General features: G+C 41.4%; 1 protein-coding gene across 2 annotated transcripts in view; it reads right to left on the reverse strand.

The window, feature by feature from the left end:
- Nucleotides 1-24,265, reverse strand: part of LOC122549806 (neurexophilin-1) — a 125,736-nt gene extending 101,471 nt beyond the window's left edge. The window contains exons 1-2 of one of the 2 annotated variants that reach the window (XM_043689867.1): nt 24,173-24,265; nt 20,850-21,002 (exon numbers count right to left, since the gene is read on the reverse strand). In XM_043689867.1, coding sequence (XP_043545802.1) covers nt 20,850-20,903 — 54 coding nt within the window. In that variant the 5' untranslated portion in view covers nt 20,904-21,002; nt 24,173-24,265. Of the gene's footprint in view, nt 1-20,849; nt 21,003-23,858; nt 23,917-24,172 lie in introns of those variants that run through there. The other variant, XM_043689865.1, reaches the window with a different exon arrangement.
- Between the last annotated feature and the right edge of the window lie 3,721 nt (nt 24,266-27,986).

Consider the following 27,986-nt stretch of genomic DNA (forward strand, 5'->3'; position numbering starts at 1 on the left):
AGACCCCAAGTGCATAGAGAAAGCTTATGAGAGGAAGGATCTTACAACTAAAATACTCATCTCATGTTTGAAATTGCATACTCAACTATTTTGCCAAAATGAAAGCAAAACATTCCATTCACCAAGTTCTTCAAGTGAATCATAACTCTGGTGCCATTAATAGGAGAAAATTTTATCACCTTCCATCCTAGGTTTAAGTAAATATCTGCGATATTATGTGTATATTTGTTTTGCTGTATTGTTTGTAATTTATGCTTAATTAGATTGATAAAACTATCAGGTCAATTGCTGAACTCTTCTTTTAATCAATATCAAATGGGTAAGTGGATTAAATCACTCACCAACACAAGCACCTTTACGTACCAAATCACAAATGTTAAATTGTACAAAAGATCCCATCTATTATTATTATTCAAAAATGAACCATTAGCACTTCCAATAAAATCTTAATAATTCATACCAACATTTTTGTGACCATTAAATTGTGTCATTATCATTTTCTTTCACACTGTACTAGGGTGTAAAATTATTCTCCAAGTTTAGCCTCAAATTCAGAGCACTGGATAACCCTGACCATATCACAGTCAAAATACCAACAGTATAGTTTCAAAAGTAAAATTTGTATTCAACTGTTTAAAAAGAGCTCTGAAATTTACAGCTGTTGTTGCATAAACAGAGGACATCACCAACTGATAGTCTGCAAAAAATATTTCATTGCAGAATCTCACTTCAATCTATGATGACCTCAGTTATGCTAGAAACACTCAGTGATTTGTTTTACAGAAAACATTGCTCACTAAAAGTTATCTTCTACTTCATAAGTTTTGATTCTGCTTTGCAACTATATAAACAATATTTTATAATATTCTGTGAATCAACAGTATTGACTTATGACCATTTTGCAAAAGCTTTGCAGTCATAAATTAATGCAATTTTAATTGCTTTTAATTTTTATCACCTACACGTTAATTTCATTGTTATCAAAGTATGTAGCATTAAAAGAAAATCATGGATAATAAGGAGAAAATGTTTATTTACTATTTGAGATTCAAATGACATATATAAACCAGATATCCAGCGATGAAAGTGTAGATTGTAAGCATGTCAAATTAACAGCTTGCCTCTGCATTTAAGACAATAATTCCTTGCTCTCTCCATTACAATTTCAATTACAGACAGATCATCACAAGCACCATGAATAACTAAAAGCTTCTTCAATTATAGGGTTTCTTTTTATAAACTTAGGGTTTAGAGTTGTAGACACATTATCATTTTTGCATCAAATCCTGTACAAATCAGGTGTATATGCCAATCTCTATGCATATCCACAAAAGGCCAGGCTTGTGCTCTCATTTAGACAGAGAGTCATACCCCCTGGAAACAGACCCTTCGACCAACAAGTCCATGTCAACCATGATCCCAAATTACACGAGTCCCACCTGACTGCAGTTGACTCATATCCCTCCAAACATTTCTTATCCATGTACTTATCTAGGTCACCCCTCAACCTCCTATGCTACAGTAAAAGGAGTCTCAGCCTATCTAACCTCTAAGTATGACTCAAGCCTTCCATTCCTGGCAACATCCTGGCAAATCTTTTCTGAACCCTCTCCAGCTTAATAATATCCTTCCTTTGATATGGTGACCAGAACTGGACACTGTTCTCCGGAAGAGGCCTCACCAACATTCTGCACAACCTCAACATAATGTCCTAATTTCTATAATCAAAAGTCTGGGCAATGAAGGCAAGCATGCTAAATGCTTAGCCACCCTGGCTACATATGATACAAACTTTAAAGAATAATGTACCTGAACCCTTAGGTCTCTCTGTTCTACAACACTACCCAGTTCCCTGCTCTTAATTGTATAAGTCCTGCCCTTGTTTGTGCTGTTTTCTCCTGTTATGAACTTTCACCCGGTTGTAGAACATGTGGGTCACAATATATAACTGGCCTACAATTTTATACTTCCTGTGAACTTTTAAAACTTGTAAGGACTGTAACTTTTACTGCCACTCTAAAGAGTTAAAGGTAGGGTTCCCTGCTCCTTCTTTTGTTCTAGATCAAGAATGGCAGGGTATCTGCACTTTATGATTCACAGGAAAATGAAGTACAGCAGCAGACCTTGAAGTTGCTGTTGAGTAAATGAAATCAGAAGGTACTGGTCAATCATGGTGATTAACAGTCAGAAGATCCTGAATTGACATTTATTATAATTATGACGTTTGTAAGATTATTTTTTATAACTGTGTCATTAACTTAAGGTAAAACGAATGGGGTCACGTAATCTATTCTGAAGCCTACCTGACAGTAAGTCTATATGATTTGATTGTAGTACCTTAAAGGGGCCCATATTGTTTACTGAAAGGAAAGTGTTTACACTTGGAGATAATGGCAGCAGCCTGTATGCTAACAATAGATGAATAGTCTCCAAAGTCACAGAAAAGTGTTCAGAATGTTGGGTTGTAAACAGTCACACTTTAACCCATCTATTTACACCCAAGATAAAAGAAAGTTGTAGTCTCAGTGTTATTTAGTGAGCATTTTTACCTGGATAAAGGGGTCATATGATTCATGTTACCATGAGTATGGCCATCAAGATGGGGAGGGTATATAGGCAACCTTTATGATTGCAGGGGGTAGTCTTTGCTAAAGTGTCACTGAATACCACATAAAGTTTGGTCTGTCAGGGCTTGGGAAAGAGAAAGTAGCTAGATATTGAAAATCTCTGCAGTTCACTGTGCTGACATGTGAGTGGAGGTTCATGCTTTGATAGAAAAAAAACTATTGTGAGCAATTAGAATGAAGTTTGTGCTAGAGGAAGGATCTCCAGCAAAAGTTTCCAAACTACTGTCCATGAAACATGTGTAATCTACTAATCTCTGCAATCTTTCTCCACAGTGCACTATGAGGGGATTCTAGAATAATAAGTTGCCAAGCTAAGAAAGGAAAAGAACCTTCACCAGCAAAAATAATTTTTGATACTGATTTTGGAGAATTGCATGTCTACTTAAAGAAGAATCTAAGTTATATCTATGAACCATATACTTTCATTTACCAAAAATAAGAAGGTGTATTCCCTTCTGTGCTGTCAAGGATGTCATTTTATTCTCCATTTTGCTCTCCAGCTCATCTCTGCCTTTGACCAGCTCCACTGTCCCAATGAGGCTCAACGTAAGCTTCAAGAAATGACCTCATATTTCAATTGGGCATTTTACAGCCATCTAGATCCAACACTGAGCTTAACAATTTCAGCCAATCAAATCCATCAAAATGTTGTTTCCTTTTCTTTGTTCATTTAATGTTTTTTTTTATTCTTACAGCCAGCAGTACTCCTGCTCCAAGTTCATCTTTTTATTCTTTGATTATTTTCTTTCTGCATCTCCATTCCACTTGGCCCTGGAGGTCTAGCTTTTTTCTGTCATTCAGTTTCTTCTGTCTTCCACCCTAACACAAAGCTTCTTTTTGTCCTTATTTCACACATTTCAAGCTCTGCTGAAGGATTACAGATCAGAGTGTTATTTTTTTTCTGTACATGGAGGCTGCCCAAACAGCTGAGTCTTTTCTCAGCTTTTTCTACTTCTTTTACACATTTGCAACAGTTGTAGCATTCTGATTTTCTACTGGAGTTTAGTTAATATTACTTTTCATCTTTTATTACAGTACACATCTCAAAAGTTGAAATCCTATCCAAACACACTTCTAGCCATCAACTGAAAGTTCAGGCTTAGTCATGTTTATAGAATCATAACACATCAATGCCCTAAGAACATTAATGGGAATTTAAAACTACTCAGAAAACGTGCACTTTTTGCTCTAGACTCCCCTAGTAGCCTCTGCCTTACCTCTTTTGATGTCAAAGGACAGTCAGTGAGGGATCAGCTGGGGCTGAGGCAGGAAACAAGAAATGCTAGATTAGCTACTTCATTTGTATGGCCCTGATGAGTTTGTTTGGATGGCGCACAGGTACAAAATGATTTCAGTCTCCTTCCTGACTTTTGTGCCAAAAGAAATGGGTATTTTGCAGCAGCAGAGACAGGTAAATCTACACCTAAAAGTGTGTTGCAGCCAGGCACAGTTGTACTGTCCCCAGGCTGTCCATGTGTCATGAATGAAAGTGAAATATTGGGGAAGCTGAAAATCATAAAAACAGAAAAGTGCTCGAGAAACGCAGCATATCTGACAGCTTTTGTAGAGAGAAATACAGTTAACTTTTCAAGTTGGATATTAGAATCATTTCAATCCATTGTGGATTCGAAGTGTTGGCTCTGTTTCCCCTGCCAGGCCTGCTGAATTTCACCAAGACTTTCTATTTTACATTAGGAAACTGTAACCCCGTTTATGGCTCTGTGTTAAAAATTAGATTTCTGTGTGTTGCTTTCTAAGTTTGCTAGGTCATTATGGCGGACATTCAAGACGTTACTTCTGATTGAGCAACACTGAGGTGAATACGAAGCGTTTCTGCTTTCTCCCACAACAGTGACTTCGTTTCAGAAGTATTTAATTGGCAGCAACGTGTTATGGAATGCTCAGAGACAGCGAAAAGCACAACCGAAATACATTAGGTGAACCCCCTGCATAAAGATACCATTGATCGAGCAGCAAACGGGTCTTTAATTAGGTGCCACCTCCTCGAATAGACTACTTTGCCTTTTGACAGCGAATTACAGAACTTCACAGTGACAACGGTGCGAGCTATTTGACAGTCCAATTAATTTGAGGCATTCTTTTGTGTGCATGCTTGAAAGCGTCTGTACTGCAAACCGTTCTTAAAGAAATTGCATAGAAGGCATTCCCCGCCTCACCTCCGCTACTCAAGTACGTGGTTGTCATGTCCCCCATCCACCTCCTTAGGGAGCTGGAATAGAATGAAGGAACGTGCATGGCCGTAGCTGGATTTGAATATACTGAAGAGAGCAGCGTCCCACCTAAGCAGCGAGAGACCCTCACTTTGTAGTGAAAATGCGATGCTCCACTCAGAACAAGCGAGTAGTCAAACCATTGAAATCCTAGGAATCTTCCGTGAACTGTCGTTGTATGAAAAGGGGTCGAAGAATCATGAATCCAGCATTTTAAATATGTTCATAAAAGCTGCATGTTGCCGATCCGAACAAGATTATCACTGAGGGTACAATCGTTACTCATCAATACAATCTCATATAAAAATGTTAATCAAAATACCGGTGATAATAAAGTAGATAGCTCTCAAGACATGTATGACTCAGGGTACAAAATCAAATAGGAAAAACTGGTTAACTAGTGTAAATAAAGGCTGTTTTGTGTGGCCTAACATCTTATTTCGCTCTGTGATGTTCAATGCAGCTAAATAACAACATATTGCCAGAGAAGCCTCTATATTAATTTCACAATATACTCAATTACAATTACGTTTCATTGATGGAAAGCGCCATGAATCACAGCCTTGTCTGTCAATAACCATGCATTCAATGACAGATACTCGTCAACAGCTCGCTCTCAGGAGGTGCGGTATGTCAATAGAAGATTAGTGCTCATAGGATTGTAGTAAATTACCTTGGATCGCCTCTTATTTTCAAATAGAGAAGAGTACAACAAGAGTGGCATAGTGTCTAGCAATGTGTATGATCACTTCGCTTGAGTGCTGATCCTTTTGCAAGTGTTGCATTTGTAAGGTTATCTATCCGTCAGCTTCTCATTGACCCGCTCTTTAGAATTAACTAAGAAGAGGCTTCTCACAGAGCCTTTTCATGGGGGGAGTGTTATTCCTAGATTTGACTGAGGCAAACCAATTTTATGGTCCTGCCAGGAGAATAAAGAACGCACGAGGAAGCGGTATCGCATTTGGAATGTTCATATTAAAAGGTGTTTTTGTGCATCTTGTGCATTTCAAACATTGTCTGGCCTATTCTTGCTCTGCCCCTACTTCTGTTCTTGTAACTAAAATACTCAGACATTTTATTATCCACTGCATAGACTTAATTATTGCATTGCAGATTTATGGAACTATAAATCGCAGGAGCTAATTAACAGCTCATAGGAAAGAGATAGATGTGGCGTTTACGAATCCATGTAGGTTCGAAACATTAGTGCCATATAAGCCCAAATCCTGCAAATGTGGTGAAACTTATTGTGAAATCATGGGAGTAAATTGTTAATGTTTCAGTTAAAAACCTCATTATAGCAAAGAAGCAGTCGTTAGCCAACTGTTCTGGGATACGCAGTTACATTACTATGTAGCTGGGAAGAAAACACGCCAAAGAGTGCATTTGCCTACTAATACCAATTAGAAACAGCCTCTAAATGGGTTACTTCTAATTACCCTTTGTGTCATGTAGGTAACAAAATGGTGAAAAAAGCAACCCCAGCGTGTTGTAAAAATGACATACAATTATGAAAATATATTGTGCAACCTGAGATGCAAAATTGTTCAAATATTTATATGGCAATGATAATATTCTCGGATGCACCAATGTAGGACGAAGCTCCTCGACAACTCAGATACAACATAACGTATGTTTTGTTCCTTATACGTATGTTTTGTTCCTGGGAAATGTCTAATTTCTGCTGTACAATCCATGCGCTGCCCTTATAACGTATTTTATAAGACAAACAAATGATTGTGAGATTAATGGGTAGACTCATTAGAGCTTAAACAACTCTGAAGGGTAAGATCCGAAATTTCTCACTCAAATTAACAACCTTTTACTTTTACGTAGTTAAGCAGGATAGGAATTAATGTCGAGTTAATATGCTCACTGGCTTGAATGCATTGAAGAAAGGACTTGTAACATCTTGGATGTTGTATGTGAAGATGATTTAAATAAAACTGATCCAATAAGTGTACAGCTTCCTTCTCGAGCTTCTGGGACAGGCATTAATGTCTCCTCCCACTGTCGCAAGACCTTTAGTGGTTTCCTACAGTTAGTGAAGGTCAGTTGACTTGCAAACTTTGCATTGGCTGCATTACTTTGTCTTTCGCTCATTTTGAGAAATAAGCTTATAATATCTTGCAAAGGCTATCTACAATGTGAAAGTCGACCGGAACTGGATTAGTGGAACTAGTTTACATGCCCTGATCAATCTCGAACTTGTACACAACCAGTATATTGCTCTGGAGTACATCTTTAGGATACTGTCTCACAGGAAGTGTGTTCGAAAATGATATCAAACCCACTTATGTATGCATTCTAAAATACTGTAATTCTTTGTCTTTCTTGTGTTTATTCTTTGTTTACTATTGATGGAGACAACCATTCAGAATGCAGGACTGGAGACAAGTTAACCTTTCGGAATTATTATTACATCCAGTACCATATTTTACTGATACCTAGTAGCTTACTGAAGTTAGTTTATTCCGGGCTAAACAATAGACAGGTTTCAGATCTCTGTGTGGAAATATCCCTTATAAGGTGCATACTAATAACACAGGAATCAGCTCTCCAGGAGCTACGCCTTTTGCAAGCTGGCAGTACTTACAAAGTAGCCACAAATACAGACTAAATTCAACCCGGCTTAATTTAACATTAAGATTGATAAATTGAGAAACCGACTAGACAGCTAATGTTCGAATAAATGCAACACTTTTTGTTTGCAATTCTGTCTATTCGGATTGTATGGGTGACGTCTCGTTTTGCAAAATATTCTCAGAACAATAAAGTGATGGAAATGGGAAACTCACACAACTAGAAACTCCAACCGTAATTCTCTCTTACCTCCGCTTCGTATGTTTTGTTAGTCAAGACGCTGGTCGCCTCAATTCTAGCAACGTGCGATTCTTTTCACATTATTTATTGGGTAACTTCATCAAAATTGTTTCGGGTGAGTTGGGGGGGGGGGGGGGGGGGTGAGGATGGGTCATTGCACCCTGGCACAAGCGTGACTGATAATGTGTGACTTCAGAAATGTTAAATCCGGGAGGTACTGCGTAAGAATCTATAATACTCTTCCGTGGGCTCATTGTTGTTTGGAGTCGAAATCACATTGAAATTGTTTCACCAGTGATGGGTTACTTCAAATAATACCCATCTCGCAAACAACTGAAGACAATTAGCATGGAAAAAGCAAGCAACACTAATATTCTGACTTGACTTTTCTTTATGACTGCAAAATCTTCTCCTTCAAATAGTTGAATAATGACACTTTAATTTACTTTTTAAAAATATATTGCACAACTAGCTTGTCCTGATTTATTTCGTTCAGAATAGCAGGTGGTACTCTTTTGTCCCATGCAACATGGCAGAATGGATTGCATCAATTATAAGAACCTTTCTTTGAATTCTAAGCAAAGCTTCAAAATAATTTATTTAATAATTTAATCCCAAAGTTACCAAATTTCACAGCAAATTCCAGCATCTGTAATAATTTGCTCTTTGCTCTCTCTTCATGGATGCTGTCTGACCCGCTGTGATTTCCAGCATTTGTTGCTTTCACAACCAAATTCCTCAATGGCTCACAGCTCCAACTACAGCATATTTCCCACCCTTAAATCTTTGAGGTCTCTACATCCCTCCAATCATAGCCTTTTGTGCATCCTCTACTTTCATTGCACCAATCTTGGTGGCAGAAGTTTCAGTTACCTTAGCCTTCAGCTGTGCAGTTCCCTCCCTAAACCTTTCTGCTTCTCCTTCTCCCTTTTAAAATAGCCCTTAAAACCTGCTTCATTAACCAAACGTTTGGTCATCTCACCTCAATTTGTTTCTCTGAATTGGTGTCAGCTTTAATTTGACCAAGCTCTCACAAAGCAACTTGGGAGAGTTGGTGTCATATAAACGTAAGTTGCCTTGAAACAGTAGTCAGTTTCCAAACATTTCTTATTTCGGTATATCTGAATAAACATTAGGATCTGGTCTGAGTTGAAAACTAAATTACTTTGTACTAATCTGTATTGTCATCAGCTGGTCTGTTATAACTGTGCTGCATAGAATAACTAATCCTGATATTAAATGGCAGCAAAATGTACAAAAGCGACCTTTTATGACTTGATTTTCTTTCCAGCCAATATTCCTCTCTGACAGTAAAAGGCTTGTGCCCAGTGAAATGCCTGTGTAGTCAAAGTTTTACCAAAACTCCAATACAATTCCACAGGTGCAACTTAAACTCATAAATCTTAACAAGTTCCACCAGCTATGTTAAAAAGTACATTTTGGTGAAATGAGGGGGAGGGATAGAATTCTATGTCAAATATTAAGAGTTCAATATGGCTCAAAGTTGACCGTCAGACAAAAAGCAAATTAAGAAAGCAAAGAGTAGGTGTGAAAATAAGTAAATTAATTTAACAAAAATATTTTTGGATTACAGAGGAGAGAGCAGGACCAATGGAGAACAAAAGAGATGGTTGTCTTGAGGCAGAAGAAGTGGGCATGGTTCTTAACATATACTTTGCATTTTTCTTGACAAATGACAATGCTGACATTTTAGTTAAGAAATATTGAATGAAATAAATGTAATCAGAGACGATAGAGAAAAGTGGCTTGCATTTGAGACAGTAGGAAAATTGCCAGGCTCAGATTAAATATTTTCCAGGCTGCTGAATGAAGGCTCTGACCATATTTTCCATTCAATCTGGCTAAAGGCATGGTACTGAAGGACTGGAGAACTGCTAATTTCATATAATTGTCAACTTAACTTTAGTGGCAGGCTAATTATTGAAACATATTGTGAGGCACCATATAAGTCACCATTTAGAAAGAGGTGAATTAATCAAGGACATTTAATGTGGATTTGTTACAAGAAGTAGATGTTAAACTAACAATTCCTTTGAGGTTTTAACAAAGAGGATTAGTGAGGGTAATATGTCTGAAGAAGTCTACATGGAGTTTCACAACACTATTAACAAGATCCCAAGTGGCAAACTAGAGAAGGAAAAGCTCATGGGGTCCAAAAAACCTTAGCGAGCTGCATCCATAATTGTCTCAGTGATATAAGTAAATTGTTCTGGTTGATTGATACTTGTGTGACTGGAAAACAGCTTCCAATATGGTAACTTGGGGTACAGTGTGAGGTTCAATGCTGTTTGAAGTATATGTCAATGATTAAGATTAAATTTAATGGGGCATGATTATTCAATTTTGAGCTGATTCAAACGTTTGCTAAGTGGATAATAAAGAAAAACTTTAGACTGCAGGAAGATATCAAATGTCTGATCAACTGGGTAAAAAGTGACAAATGGAATTGAGTCTGGAGAATTGTAAATTAATTCCTTTGCAAAGGACAAATAAGACGTGGGAACACACATTTAAATAAATGAACAGAGATCTTGCCATGTATAAGTGCAGATCCTTGCAGATGGCAGGACAGTTGAATGATGTGATTAAGTATACTTATGGAATATTTGTCTTTATTGACTGAGGCATGGATTATAAAGTGCAATAGATTATGATCATTTTCTTTGCACACTAATGGCAATTTTCTGGCCATTAGTGTGTAGAAAATTGAGAGACCTGGAAAAATGGAATAGTATCTCCAGACTAATCCCCAAGAGCTGCGAGGTAGAGTCATACAGTCATACAGCACAGAAACAGACCCTTCAGTCCAACTCATCCATGCCAGCCAAATTTCCCAACTAAACCAGTCCCACTTGCTTGGGTTTAGCACATATCCCTCTAAACCATTCCTATTCATGTACTTATCCAAATGTCTTTTAAATGTTGTAACTGCATTTACCACTTTGTCTGACAGTTCATTCCACATACTCTGTGATAAAAGGTTGCTCCTCAGGTCCCTTTTAGATCTTTCTCCTCTCACCTTAAAAATGGCAACCCCTAGTTTTGAACTCCAACTCCCTAGGGAAAAGACCTTTACTATTCACCTTATCTATGCTCGTCATGATTTTAGAAACCTCTGTAATGTCACCACTCAACCTCCTATGCTCCAATGAAAAAGTCCGAGCCTATTCTTATTACTCAAACCCACTAGTCCCAGTAACATCCTGGTAAATCTTTTCTAAACCCCCTCTAAATTAAAAAATATCCTTTCTATAGCAGAATAACCAGAGCTTTGTGCAGTTATCATAGGTTGAGTAGTATATTTGTGTGCCTGAAATCTTTCTATTCTTCAATGTTGCTAACAGTTGACTTGGACATTGTGGAGAATGCTATGCTGGGCTCACAAATACAAAAGAAAGAAAGAAAGAAAGAAAGAAAGAAAGAAAGAAAGAAAGAAAGAAAGAAAGAAAGACACATATATCTAGGGAGACACAGTGAAAAATGTTCTGTCGCCACAATCCCGCAGCATTTTTGAAGTACAAAAGAATAGAAAGAAAGTACTTAAGTAGAGTTCATCTTCATCTACTGGGGTCCCAAGCACATCTCCAGCACTTATCCAAGGTCTTTGTAAAGTCCTTGCTCCAGGCCTATTGCAGCCTCTGCCATCAGCTTGGGCAATAGAATCAGTGAAGACACACAGAACAATCTTCACCTCTCCGAATCTTTTCAGTTGTCATTAATGACCCAAAATGATAAAACAGCCAAATGTGATATTATGGTGGCCTGTTTTACCTACCGGGGACCAGTTAGTTCAGTTGGCTGGATGGCCAGTTTGTGACGTAGTGTGATATCACCAATGTGGTTTCAATTCCTGCACAGGCTGGGCTTACCATGAAAGCCTCACCTTCGTAAGTTCCCACCTCATACTTCACCCTATGCATGGTGACCCTCATGTTAAGCCACCACTCTCACCGTACCTCTCAGTTCAGGTAGCAGGATAGTGCCGATACCTTTACACCGATTAGTAGAGCCGGAAACACTTTCCACGGCTCTGGATGGCAGTAATATCGCCCAACTGCCCAGTACCGAGTAGCGAAGTATCTCGGTACATTTTTTCTTTAATATAAATTGGGTTTCGCTACTAGGTGAAATGAGCAGATACTCTGTTTTTTTGTGTGTGTGAGGGTGTGGGGCGAGATTAATGTCCGGAATAACAGTCAAACAAATGAGCTATGTGTTAAACATATGTTGTGTTGAGACGTTTTAATATCTCTGAAACAGTTGACTGATTTTCGTGGAACTTTCCTTGCCCCTGGTATCCTCCAGATTCACCTTCACTAGTGTGAGATGGACCCTGTTAATGAGCTTCGACTCAGATAAGGGACACGTTTCCCTCGCACTCTGGAAGCAGGGGTATGCAATTTTTTGAGACTTCTTAAAGGCGCAGACCTGAGAAATAACAGAAAAATACTGCACCTAGCATCATTGGGTTAATAACCCAAGGCAGCTCGCGATCAGACTATTTGAGTGCTGCAAGGTCTTTCTGTACCGTACTATCGTCCTAAACTGCACACTGTCGAACAACTTATCAAGCTGCACTGCCACAGGATTGTGGCCAGTCACGGTCAACAGCACAGATTCAAGGCCGACTCGTTTATTTAAAGCATTGGCTCTTGCAAAACTCTTTGTATGATAATTTAATGGATGCTACAGTCAACAACAGTGAAACAGCTTGTCAGGAGGAAGGTTGCGATGAGTGCAGGTAGTTTGTATCCATCAGACCACATATAGCTCTATCTCATAAGATAACAGCATCCAACTGGGTTTCAGAGTGTTAGTCAGCTTTCGCCCTCTCATTAATATGGCAGCTTTCCTCCAGTTAGTAATTTCAACTGAACTACTCACCAATTTTCGTGCTTTCTTACATCAAAGTTAACTTTCGATTGAAGACTCAGGCAAGCATCTCAAAGTGCTTTATAAGAACATAGGAACACGATTTCCGGCCCATTTTATCGACAGACAACAGAAACACAGATTTCTACTCTTGCATATGAACAATAATGGTTTACACAGGTCTTGGCGGGGAATTGGAACACAAACTCAAAAGGTTAACAGATTCTTTTTAAAATTAAGTCAAAATATTGTTAGCGGAGTGATGGTGCTTCCCAACCTGATACCGATTAATGGCTGGAGACATTCGGGAAGATTGGTCAAAGAGGTAGCTTGGAATGGGAATGTTAAAGGAGGACAGAGAGGTAGGGCCGCGAGGAGCGTTAGGGAGAGGATTGCAGGTATTAAGGCCGGGGCAAACGAAGGTTTGGTCAAACGTGGGCTTGACTGGCGCCCAAGCACAAACACATTTCGGGCACTGCACTTTAGGGACTGAGTACAATCGATAGAATATTAGGGAGATGACAATTTTGCATTTGGGATAGATCTGTCTTGTGAGCGAAATGTAAACTGTGGTGTGTGAATGGTGGGCTTTGGAAAAGAATGTGGAAAGCAAAATTGTCAAGTTCGTGTCCACTAATTCTGAAACAAAAGGGATTGTTTAGGAAGAGTTTTACGAATTTGTCCTGAGCATTTCTCAAAACGCTCCGCAATCAGTGATTTAGTTTCCAGAGGAAATCGCTCTTGATTGTAATTATCATTATGTAAGAATGATATAGTTTAAATTGTGTCATTTGTAAGTTGTAGGTAGTTTGAGTTGTTTAAATACTGTCTCTCTTATTCGTGTCTTTTGGTAGCGGATGCAACAAAGAAGTGACAGCGGTATGGCACATATCCAGAAAGAATCAGATCAGAAAATGTACTTTTTACAACAACGCAGGCTATCATGTAACACACTCACAGTACGCGGTTCACCCATTAGTCTGTTTTTGCCGAAAGGAAAATGTGACGGGGTAGGAACGTTAAATCATTATCGCCACTGCCCCTACAACCCGCAAAAAACCCCGCTAATGGCTATTGTCCGCAGCATCTCTGGAGGAAACGCAGACATTAAGTGCGACGTAGACTGCAAAACTGCGCAATGAGAGCGAACTGATTTCTGGTTAAAACGAATCTTTATTCCTTTGGAATGAACTTGTTTGCTTTGACTGTCACTGGTTAAGTCTGATTCCGGTATGTAGAGGCAGCCGCTGATTTTGTTTGGCAACACGGAGATGGGCGAAGGAACTCCGCATCCAAACTGTTCGAACACTCAGCGCTGCCCATTCTGGAACAACCATGCGGTCTCAGCAGCAGCATCCACAATGGGGAAGAAATCCTGACTCACAGCTTAACAAATGTGGTGTTTGCCTAAAGCAATTTCGGTAACTGATTAGGTCAAATCGTTTATAATGTGCGAAAATATATCACTTTGCGATTTCCAAAGTGCAAATTGCCATCAGCTTGGAAGACTGTTCTCACGGGTACTGGAAAACGCAATGTTTTATATTCTTGTCTGTTCATTTTACAAGCATGTGGCCGGAGTTTGTGTCATTATTCCCATTGCACTAGTGTTGCCAGGGCCAGACTGCCATCTGGAGCTAGAGTGGAATGCGCGTTATCATTGCTGTACACATGCAGCAACTTTCCAAAACACGACGCTCCGCCACGAAATGAGTTCAAAAATAATGACTGATGTGGGAATTGGTTTGCTTTGTTACATCGGCGTGCCTGCATGTTACCCTTTTGTACTCCCTAAGAGTGCCTTGGGTTTCGCAACTACGTTCCTGATGGCAGGGCCCGATACCAACCTGTCTCTCACTCTCATTACTTCCCAAGTCTCTGAGTCCCAATAATCGAAATTAATATACTTGAAGACTTTATCTGTGCGTCAAAACCAATTCGGAGTTGCTTTGTTTGCTACGAGGGTGGGCTTTTGCTTATTATTTCGGTACAAAGTAAAACAGTAAAACAACTGAAAACCATTGTCAGCTGAAAGAAGTCTTATAGACAAATCGCAAAAAAAAGCAAAAAAAAACCAACTTTAGCAGCGTGTACGGACAACAGGCCACTTCAAATTCAGATTAGTTATTACTTGTCAGCGTGAAGTACACAGAAAACACAATATTACCGTATTTGTGTTTACATAAAGCGACGTGGGCCAGAGTAAACTGAAAGGGTGAATGTGCGATTTTATCGTTAAAAAATGCTAACAGAGTTTGAAAAATCAAAATATTGCGGTATGTCTGACGGCGACCGATTTTTTTTTCAATCACCGCCTTTTTCATGTGCATTTTCGGCCTGGATAATAACGCGGGTTTGTGACTCCACTAATATATTAGTCCCTCTCTCTTAACTAACCTTCCTTAGTCATTGGCTATCAACTGGTCAGTGAAAAATGTTGCTCTTTCTGTAAAGACGGTTGCATCTCTGAGAGAGATGTGATAAATCATAGAAATTTACAAAACGACCACTTCCCTCAATCGTAAATCCAGAAGCGACATCTATCATTTTGACTTTTCTCTGGCCAGTCGCTGTAATTAATATCCATTAAGTAAGCACGCAATGCAAATGCTGTAGTGAGTATCCACTCCAGTGTTTCATTTAAATCGGCGTTAAATAAATAAAGCTTTGCATGGCTGTCACTTCTGTGTTCCAGTTATTGAACACCTGGCTGTCCTTCTGCAATAGTAACTGCAATTCACATCACACTTTGTTTACATGTGAATGTGTGAAAGCAACTTGCGATGATAAAATAGGCCGGAAATCGGGCTGGATTTGCTATCTATTAAATAACATGCTCTGTTGTTTCCCGTACAGAATATCACTGCTTCGGGCTACAGATGGAGTGATGTGTTTTAACAGAGTCTGATGGCAAATCTTTAATTAACAACAAGCAAAAGTGGAATTGAGTGTAGATCTTGTCAACGCTTAGATTATCTTCAGCCCGTTTACTGGCCTACACTGCCATCCAGCACCTAACCAATACCTAATTCCAACCTGTAAAACAACAACCTATTGTTTTCCTCTGAACCCTGCTTTTATTGTATTATCAATAAATGGCACTTGACAAATCTCTGAGTAATAGTCTTTCCGAAACACTATTAATTTGGATTCGCGTAGTCTATTCAGTTCTATTTCTTGTTCTCCAACTCATTTACTTTTTGCTAATTAACTTCGAAGATGCTTTCGCATTTTTTTTCCAACCGTTTATCTGTCTTCTATCAAATTGCATCAGACCTCCTTGGAGTGGTATGTGACAGAGCAAATAGAAGAAATCGCTGATAATATTCATCTTGGGAGCACTTTCATTAAATGTAATTCATTCGACTTTCAAGCTACACTGAATGACACCCTGACAACAGAGCCCTTTGCAGCTGACGGAAAGCGAAGGCGTTTATTTCACTTTATTGTCACTTTGGTAAAATCCAAGCCATCGACATGACAATCTCCTGTTTGTAAAATCTCTGCTACCGTGTTTACAGAACACCACGGAGGTTGTTTCAGTTTAACTTACAGTGGACTCGGGTGTTAAGGACCAGAATAAGCTGATAATGTACCTCTGCTTTCGGTCTGCCAACTGCTGGAGCAGCCGGAGTTGGGAATGCCAAGCCCATTCTGCTTGGAAAGGCTCGACAGTGACTTCCCTAAAACAGAGTGGCTTCCAATATTCCTGCTCGCATTCACCAGAAACGAAACCGCCTCTGTAACCGTGAAATGAGCAAACAAACCCAAGACAAGTGCCGTGTTTAGCACATCCTAATAAACGTCTGAGATTTGGGCATCTGGATTGCACATGAAGCAACCTTCTCTGGTTGACTTGTGGGGTTCTCCGTGTCTACCCGGAAATCCAAATGATACTGTTTCACAAAGTTATACGCAAATATATCTAACAACTGAAGTTGTTCCCGTTAACGCCATTTCTGTTTTAGTGTAACCACAAATATGTAACGCCTGCAAGTGCCCTTTCCGCACTCACAGCCAATATTTCAGCTATCTTACAACAAGCAGACAGAAATCCATCGGACTAAAGCCACCCAATAATCTGATACATATTGGCCATTAATCATTACGACCGAACTACCCGGAATTTCAAGAGAAGCTTATACACCTCGCTATTGTTACTGCGAATATCCCCTACCTATTAAATAAGCCGGCTGAAAGGGATGCAAATATTATTGAAAACGTTGCAGGAAAATGAACAGCGAAAACCTCTGGAAAGCTTGTTTAATGCACATATTCGCGCGCGCGCACGCCCACCCATATATGTACAGTCCTCGTCCGAGTAAGTCACTGTGAATATATTTATACTAAAGTCATCATATGTTATATAGGCTTCACCATTATTAATAACGCTACTTTAGGATATTGCCCCAGTCAAGATTGAAGTTCACACTGGGTTCGCCAGTCAAGTAGTTTTGCCACTACTGAGCCAGGGAAACACTGCACAGCGCCTACCACTGGTCAAACGCTCACGAATTACTTCATTCCGCGGGTTCACTGTCCAAGTCAAAGTAAATACCAAGCCATCCCAAAAATATATACCTGCGGGGAAAATGGCTTCAATATCCAGTTTTCGCCTTTCAGACTCTCTCAACAATACGAATTAAAAGATTGAGGTAACATTGTATAATATTGACATTACATTCATTCTAAATATATAATTACCTCACTAAATCAATAGAGAGACATCAAAAACATCTCCAATCCACCAACAATTGAACTGTTTAGAAAAGTCTGAAGGGACATTTATCCGGGTAAACCTCCTACCCACCCTACGGTCTCCGTCCTTAAGTAATCTCAACAATGGTTATTGGTCACTTCGAAAGGGGGTTTTCCGTTATGAGGTCTATGTGTTTTGAGAATCATTCCGTAAGGAAATGCATCAGTGGTCTGTCATGAATGTAACTGAATACACGCACGTTTGTCATAGGAATGTGATATTATTGCTTGGTGCCATCAAAACTAGTGAACATTTGGTAAAAGGCAGCTTTGTCACTTACTCTAGTGTACTTAAGTAGGGTTCACAGCGTTAAACACAAAGTCAACAGGCGTTAATATTTGCGTAATGTATGAAACATGTGGACAATGATACAAAACAAAAATATTTCACTTGTCCTTTTTGGCCTCATTGGTACTCAGACATTTCCCTGATCTGCACAAAATCGAAAAAGCCAGAACTGTTAACAGGAAAATACTTATGGATATAAATACTTTATTTTATTGTTATTATGTGTTCCCTTAATTATATTGTCACTATGTACTGTCTTCCCTCTGTCTCCGTGTGAAGGAAATCCTTTGCATATCCTTGCATCCCAGCTTGACTCGTACTGAAGGAATGGCTCTGAGCGTCTGTCCATTCCGCTAGCCAGGCGTATGCCATATGTTTGAGTCATCTCCCAACTGATTGTCTTCATCCCTTTTATAAAACAGCTGCCCACCGCTTCATCATTTCTTTCTCTTGCCCAAAGGCTTCGTTCTATCCGGTGTTTGGCAAGGGTCCAGGAAGTGTATTTTTCAAAGACTGCTGATAGCAATTTTTCGTCATGGGATTCAGGGCTGATCGAAGTTCAGTTTGGAGAATAAATACCTGGGGTTGGGGCGATTAGGAAGGGTGTTGGCGTGTGTCAGATCTGCTATCTGTGGAAAAAGAAACGACTTTTTCTTTCAGAATATTGGTTTTCCTATTCCCGTTTCCTTCTATAGTCAAGAATGTGTTTTCTCTTAATACACACGCTTGATCCGAAGTATAGATTTATGTCTCTGTGTTGCTATTCAGCTGAAACTGACACGGTACAGATTTTGCTCCATGTAAATATAAGGGGGCTCTGAGAAGTTGTCTCTAGAATCTCCATTTCCAGGTGACATGCCTTCGGTCAAAATACAGGAATGTGATGCGGACGTGGTCAATTTGCATCGTTGTTAAGTTTACAGCAGTTTAAACTAAGTTGGAGGATGCATTATTTATCAGATGTGGCTGTTTATCAATAAACATCCTTGTGTTTAAATGCAGTTTTTGTTCGCATTGGAGAGTAAAGTAAGCTCACCTCTATTCAATTGACATGTTCCAATGAATTGTTCATCTACTGCACAAAGCCAGCTTATAAAGTATTTGCTATCCTCTTGGAACATTCATCCAAAATTAGTCATTTATAGACTGGCTCTGTGATCCGTGTGTGAAGAACGTGCAGTTTATTTTAGTCTATGGTTGTTCAGTAGTTCGAGACCTATAACACTTCAATTCCCTTTTTTCATTTAAACACTAAATTGCTTTGTTAGAGTATTTGACAAAATTGTGTAAGCCTATTTAACATTAAAACTACCATGTCATTTCAATACTATATACATACTTCTCTTGCAATTCATTGGAAACTTAATTTCACTGGAACAGGCTAAATAAAAAAAAATAGACTGCCAAATCATGTTTTTTTTTAACGGAAGCGTTTGCCCCAAGAAGATATTACAATTAGTGAAGTCAGTAACTAGGCGTTAATTCAATCAACATCACTTGAAGATTGAAGTCGCCTAATTCATAATTTCGAGAAAATGCAAGCGGTGCCTGTGAAAGCAGTGCCACATTAAAACAAGCACTGCGGCAATAGCAGCACGGATGGACTGCAACCCCAACATTTGCTTGGGCTTTAAGGTGCTAGGAAGTAACCACAGCCATTTGCTAGTAAAGAACATTTTCCTAGAGCTGTTTTAAACGGCAGTGGCTGACTCTGGTAAATTTGATGTTTATTTTTTTCTCTCTCCCACTCGACGTCAACTGTCAGAAAAGGCCTCATGCTGCATTCCAGAAGTTAAGCATCAGGTACTTTAGGAAATGTTTTCTAATCAATCGAACTTCAGCTAATTGAATCGAACAATAAAGTAGAAGACATGCGCAACTATAACGTGGAACGTATATATCTGATGAAAGCAATTTTCGGTTCTTTCTCCCGAGCTTCCCAGTTGCTCCCTTCTTGCTTCACCAACCACACTTTCCTCAATCATTGTACCCCGTTATCTGTTCTTTATCGCCTTCTTTCTGTCTCTGTTATTGTGTCACTTTCGGGTGGTTTATCCCATTGTTACTTTATTTTTCGACTCGCTTCAAACATTTAAGGAACATCTCAGCTGAATATATTCTGCAATCCTACCTAAACAATCTTTATCGAGGCATTGAAAACAACTGCGTGAAATTCAGAGTTATCAAAATACATTTCAACCTCAATATCTCACAGCACCACATGTCGAATAAGGTAGATAAAAAATTAGAAAGAATATGTCTGCATCCATTGTGCTGACAGAGACACTGGGTCCCCGTAATGAAAGAGATGCATTGCTCCCACTAAATTGTGCAGTTAAGGATGTTCTCGAGAAACATTCTGTGATCTACAGCACTCTCTGTCGGCTTTGAGTCGTAATTGCACCCACTGCTATGTCTTCTTCATCACAAGAAGCTACTCCACAGAGACTATGAGTGTAAATGTCTAAGACTCCGGGCGTTCTTCGTTAAGACGTGTTTGGTTATTTTAAACCGTAAGTGACCTTAAAAGGATCGTAAATACCTTGCATCACAAAATCTAAATGAAAATAATATTGGGATCATGAATGTTCTCTTTTGCGACGACATGAGGACAACTGAATCTATATGAGCAAAAGTAAATATCATGTGCTTTAGGGATGAAACTGAAGCGACAGAACACGCACTAATGCTATTACAGAAGAAAGCAGAAACTACTTTCGCTCATCGAGCCTACTTATTGTTCCCCGATCTGCAGCATGTGTAATTCTGACTGGGTTTCTTTATTTCAGGTTTACTGGCAGTTATATATTTGCCAATTGATACACAGTAAATATTTTCTGAGTCGCCAGTCAGATCACACTTTATCATGTTGTAATCAAAACTCACTAAATCGGATTGTATTTACTATCAGATCTAGGACCTAAAATAAGAATATCCCAAATTTCCAGCAATACACAATCCTATTTTGCCACCGATAGGTATAAATCGGGGTATTTAGTATAAATGCAAAGTCTGTTGGATTTGAAACTGTTCAGATCAGCTACCGAGTGAAACGTACAAGGAGAGGTTATCATTGCCCCCACGACATCCACTCACTAAACCAGCAGCAGCAGACAACACTCCGTGTTTGCTTCCTCCAGGTCCGGACTGAAACATTCATACAGCCCACTGCCCGCTGTAGCTTTTTCTTTTAAAAAAAAATGCATTTAAAAGCGTCCATAAACTTACCAAATAAAGACTGCTCTGAAGGAGAAGGACAGCGTACCAATAAACAGCCTGCATTCTCCCCTCTTAAACTTCCTCTGCTTTCCGCTTGCTCCTTAGCATAGATCCACCTTGTATTCGCCTGAGCAAAGAGGGATCTTTCACGAGCCTGTACATCTAAACAAAAATGAAATTATGGACCCCATGACCACTAAACAAGGTTACTTCAGTTAAAAAAAATACGATTAAATGCGAATTAATCCAGCAAAACAGTGAAGCAATCTCATAATTCAGTGCCTGCCAAGTTTCAATTCAGGGACGATTAAATCTGATCATTGGTGATCAGCCCCTCTTTGCCGCCGCCTCAAATCGGTTCCAAACGCCAATCGAGCCCGGGCTGGCTGCACTCGAGCACGTCACCGCCCGTGACATCGGCAGCAGGCTGCCTATCAGAGGCTTGCAGCAGCCACCTCCCCCCTCCCCCCTTCCACATCGACCACCACCACCACCGAGTCCCTAGCTCAGTCTCAGACCCCAACCCCAGGCACGGCAAAGGACGCCAGCCCCAGTCAAAGACCCCAAGACAGGAACACACCCTAGAGACAGGCACAGACCCCAATGACAGGCACACACCTCAGACACAGGCACAGACCCCAGTGACAGACACACACCCCAGTGACAGGCACAGACCCCAGAGACAGGCACACACCCCAGTGACAGGCACAGACCCTAGTGACAGACACACACCCCAGACACAGACACAGACCCCAGTGACAGGCACACACCTGAGAGACAGGCACAGACCCCAGTGACAGGCACACACCCCAGACACAAGCACAGGCCCCAGTGACAGGCACACACCTCAGACACAGGCACACACCCCAGACACAGGCACACACCCCAGAGACAGGCACATACCTGAGTGACAGGCACAGACCCCAGTGACAGGCACAGACCCCAGAGACAGGCAAGACCCAAGAGACAGACACAGACCCCAGTGACAGGCACAGACCCCAGAGACAGGCACACACCCCAGAGACAGGCACAGACCTCAGAGATAGGCACAGACCCCAATGACAGGCACACACCCCAGGAACAGGCACAAACCCCAGAGACAGACACACACCCAGAGACAGGCACAGGCCCCAGAGACATGCTCAGACCCCAGTGACAGGCACAGACCCCAGAGACAGACACAGACCCCAGACACACAGACCCCAGACACAGGCACAGACCCCAGATACACAGACCCCAGATACAGGCACAGACTCCAGTGACATGGAGACCTCAGTGACAGACACAGACCCTAGCAACAGGCATAGACCCCAATGGCAGACATGGACCCCAGAGACAGGCACAGACCACAGGCACAGACACCAGGCACAGATCCCAGATACAGGCAAAGATACCAGTCACAGGCACAGACCACAGACACAGGCACAGACCCCAGACACAGGCACAGACCCCAGACACAGTCACAGACTCCAATGACAGGCACACACCCCAGGAACAGGCACAGACCCCAGAGACAGGCACAGATCCCAGACACAGGCCGAGACTCCAGACACAGTCAGAGACTCCAGTGACAGGCACAGATCCCAGACACAGGCAGAACCCCAGAGACAGGCACAGACACAGATCCCAGACACAGGCAGAGACTCCAGACACAGTCACAGACTCCAGTGACAGGCACAGACCCTTGACACAGTCACAGATGCCAGAGACAGGCACAGACCCCAGTCACAGGCACAGACCACAGTCACAGGCAAGACCCCAGACACAGGCACAGACCCCAGTCACAGGCACAGACCCCAGTCCTAATCACAGACCCTCAGTCACAATTTCCAATCCCAGCCCAGGTGCAGACTCCAATTCAGATCATGGTCAGAAGTCCCCAGTCTCAATCACAGTCTCAGACTACAGCCCCACTCCTAGTCTCAGACCTTAGCCCCGGTCACAGACCCCAATCCCAGCAAAGGAACCCAGCCTCAATGACAGAATCGGACCACAGTCCCAATCCCTGCTCCAGTCCCTGGCCCCGCCCCAGGCACAGTCCCCAGTGCAGATCGGGCACAGCCAAATAGTCTGGCTCCAGGCGCAGCTCTCAGACTGGGCCCCAGAATCTCACCCCGCCCCCGCCATTCACCCCGAGAGAATGGGTCAACCCCGACCGACTTGCAGGGGTGGGAAGAAACTGAAAAACGAAGACAGCAGAGACAACGGTTACATACCCCGCCATTAGGGGAGCTTTTAAACTTCTGTTTATTTTTCAAATGTAAGGCAGCGAGGGAAAGGCTGCACTTGGGGTATTTAATACCCCTCAGTCACTGAGGCAATATTCATCTTCATTACTTGATACAGGTGCTTCCAAATTACGGCAGGTTAAAGAAAGTGAGCCTGGACAGTGTTGACTGCAGCATCTATTCGGTTCTCGCTTGCGAATTATTTTCTTATAAAGTCACCATCTGATTAGTGATAACAATGGCCGAGATTCATGCAAGAACAACGTCCCATCCTTACCCAATTCTGCAGCTATTGATTATAATTGTTAGATTGCTAAGACTTTATCTGTTGCATTGCAATGTTGACATATTTTCTACTGTTAATCACAGTGTTATTATTTCTGCAGACTGAAGTGGATTATTTTCCTCTCATCAAGACCTTACATACTGCATTGTCTTCGTTCCAATGTTTATATGTTTCACACAGACATTTGAACTGCTCCGTGACATTATTTTGAACGACCGTGAATACATTTTGCATTTTCCTGCTAAGATTATTGTTTTGTTTAGTTGCTATTAGACGAACATCAGATTATCAGCCTGCTTATTAGTTTTACTCTCCTAACTTTGAAATACCACTCACATTGTTTACACAATCAACCTCCCTTTGAATTAATGTCATCATTATTAATAAGGTATAATTACTGAAGTCATGTCAGATAGATAATAATACCCCACTGCTTCACTCGAACTGTGCTAATGATGGAAGGTGTAACTAGTCCCTTTCGGTACATTGGGCTGCACACATTACCTGCTCATTGTTCCGTCTCTGCACAAGGTGCGGAGAGCTATTCTGATTTCCTTTTACGAAGAAACATGATTAGGCTCCCATTTAAGCCTTTGGGCATTAGGTGTGCAGGCAGAGAGAGAGAGAGAGCTTCCAAGCCAACCGCTGTGCCCGCACGCCTTCCAAGATCCAGGGTTCGGGAATCTCAACAATTAAGGATTGTGTGTCTCTCTCCCCACCTCCCCCCACCCTATCAAAACATACACGTCCCTCTCTCTCACACACACACACACGTACAGAGAGAGGGAGAAGGGTCAATTTTGTTACAGCTCACGCACCAGGAACATCCAATTGTCTCAATTTCACAGCGAAACTCCCAGGAGCGCCAGAGTCCCTGTGCAGGGGAGGTTCATAGTTGCAAAACTCAAAACACGAAGAGCAGCAAGGAGGCAGGTTGGATTGAGTTAACTAAACAGAAAAACGAGGTCTGAATTCGCTGCCTTGTCCAGCTTTCTTTCGCATTATATGAGGATCATACTGTGAATGACAAACACGACACGAACTGAAGACAAACCCTTCAGTGATCTATCTGTACGTTTGGGAGGGAGCCGGGCTGGGGGAGAGGGGGAAGCGGAAGAGGGTGCCAGTCAAGATTCTTTACATCTCCGTGCGGAGAAATGACTCCCTCAAGAGGCGAACTTTCAAAACAGAGCGCCAAAGTCTTACATTCCAAGGAGCTGTTGGTGGGAGCGGTGACACAAAGCAGAGAGGTCATTTGAAGTTCTGTCTAGGAAGTCACATGTGGTCATTATAACTGTTATTGAGGGAATATTCCCGACTTTATCAGGGATGCTGAATCAGGGGACAAACCTAAGAAAGGGAACAGGACGTGGAATTGAGTTATAAAGCTACAGTCTTGTGCCTATTTCTGAGTTGCCCCGGTCCCTGCTACAAAGTTGCTAAAAGAGGGCCAGAAAGGGTCATGAGTCCTCTCACTCTGATCCGGGGCTTGAGGGGCAACGGGGCAGCCTTATCCTTTGCAGGGCGCCTCTCTCTGAAGGTACATATGACAGTCAGTACCTTGGGACCCGTTTCTGAAACGCTATGTTTCAATCAATTGGCACCAAGCGATTCCCGGGCGATCTCTGAAAGAAAACTCCTGTCACCTTCTGTCACCATGAAGCTCCGCGTCGGTTGGAAAGAAGAGGGTGGAAAAATAATAGAATCACTGGAAGCGCCTTGTAAGTCCCGTGAGATCGGTAATGATGGAGGAGGGGATGGAAAAGGATTCCTTCACTTGTCTCATGTGTAACAGGGATTGTCAGCTTCCCCCTTTGCTTCCTACAGACCACATCCCAGCAGAAACAGCGCGGGGAGTAGGTGCCTTTCATTCAAGGTGTTAAATCCAATTTCATCCGAACACAAATAAAGCAATATCATTTTACATATATAATTGCATTATAGTCAACACATAGCCGCCTGATCTCAATGTTCCTGCAATACACACAGAGCTGCTGAATGGACTGTGATCTGAGGAACAAGCTGAAGGGGCTGACTAGCCTCCTTCGGGTCCACCGTCTTCTGTATTGCTGCTCACTTACACTCATAAACACAACACCGTTCACGGCTCAGGGTCACCTCTTTGCTAGCTGTGACCAGAACCTGCGACTTTCAATATTTCGCATGATTTCAGTGATTTCGCCCAACTGTGGCTGGGGCTGCCAAATGCATCCCAGTCCCCATCTGTTCTAGCCACAGACGGCAAATCTGTACATGCCCGACATCATCTACACCACACAAATAACATTTTAAGACAAGTTTATACACACACAAAATCCCTGCTTCACTGTACTTTGTAAATCTGACCGAATTAATACTTGTGGCAATTACCATAAAATGGTCATTCCTGAGAAACAGGAATTCCAGATTAGGCAACCGAGCAGCAAGCGTATTGCTGAACTGTCACAGTCGGCATCGACCACTGCTGGCACTTTGGAGTGAAAGGGAGAGATTAATTATTTCAGCAATCTCAAACCGAGCGGCTCATTGGCAAGTGATTAGCAGTCTTACAGCGCCTCGGTGTGGCTACAGAATAGAAAACAATCAAAACTGAAAGGCAGCTGTATGTTGTCTTAAAACGTACAGTATGTAGGAACATAAGAATAGCAATTAAAAGAAATACTTTAACATCTAAAATTATCTAATAAAAATACTACTTAAAAGGGAGAAACGCTGCTGGAGGTTTTGATTTGATTTGTTTTATTGTCACGTGTACCTAAGCACAGTGAAAAGCATGGTTTGCGAGCAGTACAGGCAGATCATAGTAAGCAAAGACATACAGATCGAGGATGAAAAATAATTTGGACAGAGTAAAGCATACTCACACAGGATATATGCGAGGCAAGATCAACAATAACAACATCAACATTATTTGAAGTCTATTCATCAGTTTAATAACTGCAGGGAAGAGGCTGTTCTGGAAGCTGCTGGTGCAGCTGTTCAACCTTCTGTATCTTCTGACTGATGGAAGAGATTGTATGGGACAGTATTACTGGGGTGGGAAGGGTCCTTGATGATGTTGGTAGCTTTGCTGCAGCAATAAGAAGTGTAAATGGAGTCCATGGATGGAAGGCTGTCTTCGGTGATGGTCTAGGCATCTGTATCTTCTGTGGTTTCTTACAGTTGAAACTTTATTGCTGGAACAGCACAGCAGGTCAGGCAGCATCCAGGGAACAGGAGATTCGACGTTTCGGGCACAGGCCCTTCTTCAGGAAGAAGGGCCTGTGCCCGAAACGTCGAATCTCCTGTTCCCTGGATGCTGCCTGACCTGCTGTGCTGTTCCAGCAATAAAGTTTCAACTTTGATCTCCAGCATCTGCAGACCTCACTTTCTCCTCGTGGTTTCTTACAGCCCTGGACAGAGCAGTTCTGTACAAGGCCATTATGCACCCAGACACTATGCTTTCTATGGTGCATCTGTAAAGGTTGATGAGGGCCCCTATGGACATGCCAAGTTTCCTGAGACACCTGAGGAAGAAGAGGCATTGTTGTAACTCCTTAACCGTCACATTTATGTGGGAAGTCCAGGACAGATTGTTGGTTATCGTCACTCCAAGGAACTTGACCCTCTCAATCCCCACTTCATTGATGTAGATAGGGGAATATTCTCTTCCTTTCTTTCTGAAGTCAATTATTCTGGTCTCCCTGCTCTATGAAGGATATTGAGAAACTTGAAAGGGTTCAGAAAAGATTTACAAGGATGTTGCCAGAGTTGGAGGGTTTTGAGCTACAGGGAAAGGCTGAATAGACTGGGGCCCTTTTCTCTAGAGTGTTGCAAGCTGAGAGGTAACCTTGCAGAAGTCTATAAAATCATGAGGGCAAATAGACAAGATCTTTTCCCAGGGTGGCAGAGTCCAGAACTAGAGGACACAGGTTTAAGATGAGAGGGGAAAGATTTAAAATGGACCTTAAGGGCAACTTTTTCAGGAAGAGAGGATGGTGTGGGTATGGAATGAGCTGCCAGAGGTAGTGGAGGAGGCTGGTACAATTACAACATTTAAAAGGCATCTGAATGGGTACATGAATAGGAAGGGTTTAGATGACTATAAGTCAAAGGCTGGCAAATGAGACCAGATTTATTTCAGATGTCTGGTTGGCATGGACGTTGCACAGAAGCGTCTGGTTTCTCTGCTGTACGTTTCTATGACTCCATGACTCTTCTTTATTGGTCATTTAATTTTGCTGACATTGAGAGAGATTGTTATCATTGCCGCACATCACCAAGCCCTCTATCTCCTTTCCGTATTCTGATTCATCATTGTTTAATATGCATCCTACCATGGTGGTGTCAGTAGCGAACTTGTAGGTGGTGTTTGTTTGGAATTTGGCAATACAGTCATGGGTGTACAAGGAGTACAGTAGGGGGCTGAAAATACGTCCTTGGGGGGCTCTAGTGTTGTGTGTTATTGTGGAGGAGGTGCATTTGTCTATTTTCACTGATTGCAGTCTATGGGTTAGGAAGCTAGAGGGTAGAGCCAAAACCTAGGTCTCAGAGTTTTGAGAGGGGTCTGGAGGGAATAATGGCGTTGATGGTGGGAATGTAGTTGATGAGCAGGAGTCTGATGTATGTATTCTTATTGAACAGATGTTCCAG

This window comes from Chiloscyllium plagiosum, chromosome 5, assembly GCF_004010195.1.
Source record: "Chiloscyllium plagiosum isolate BGI_BamShark_2017 chromosome 5, ASM401019v2, whole genome shotgun sequence".
In the NCBI taxonomy this organism is placed as follows: Eukaryota; Metazoa; Chordata; class Chondrichthyes; order Orectolobiformes; family Hemiscylliidae; genus Chiloscyllium; species Chiloscyllium plagiosum.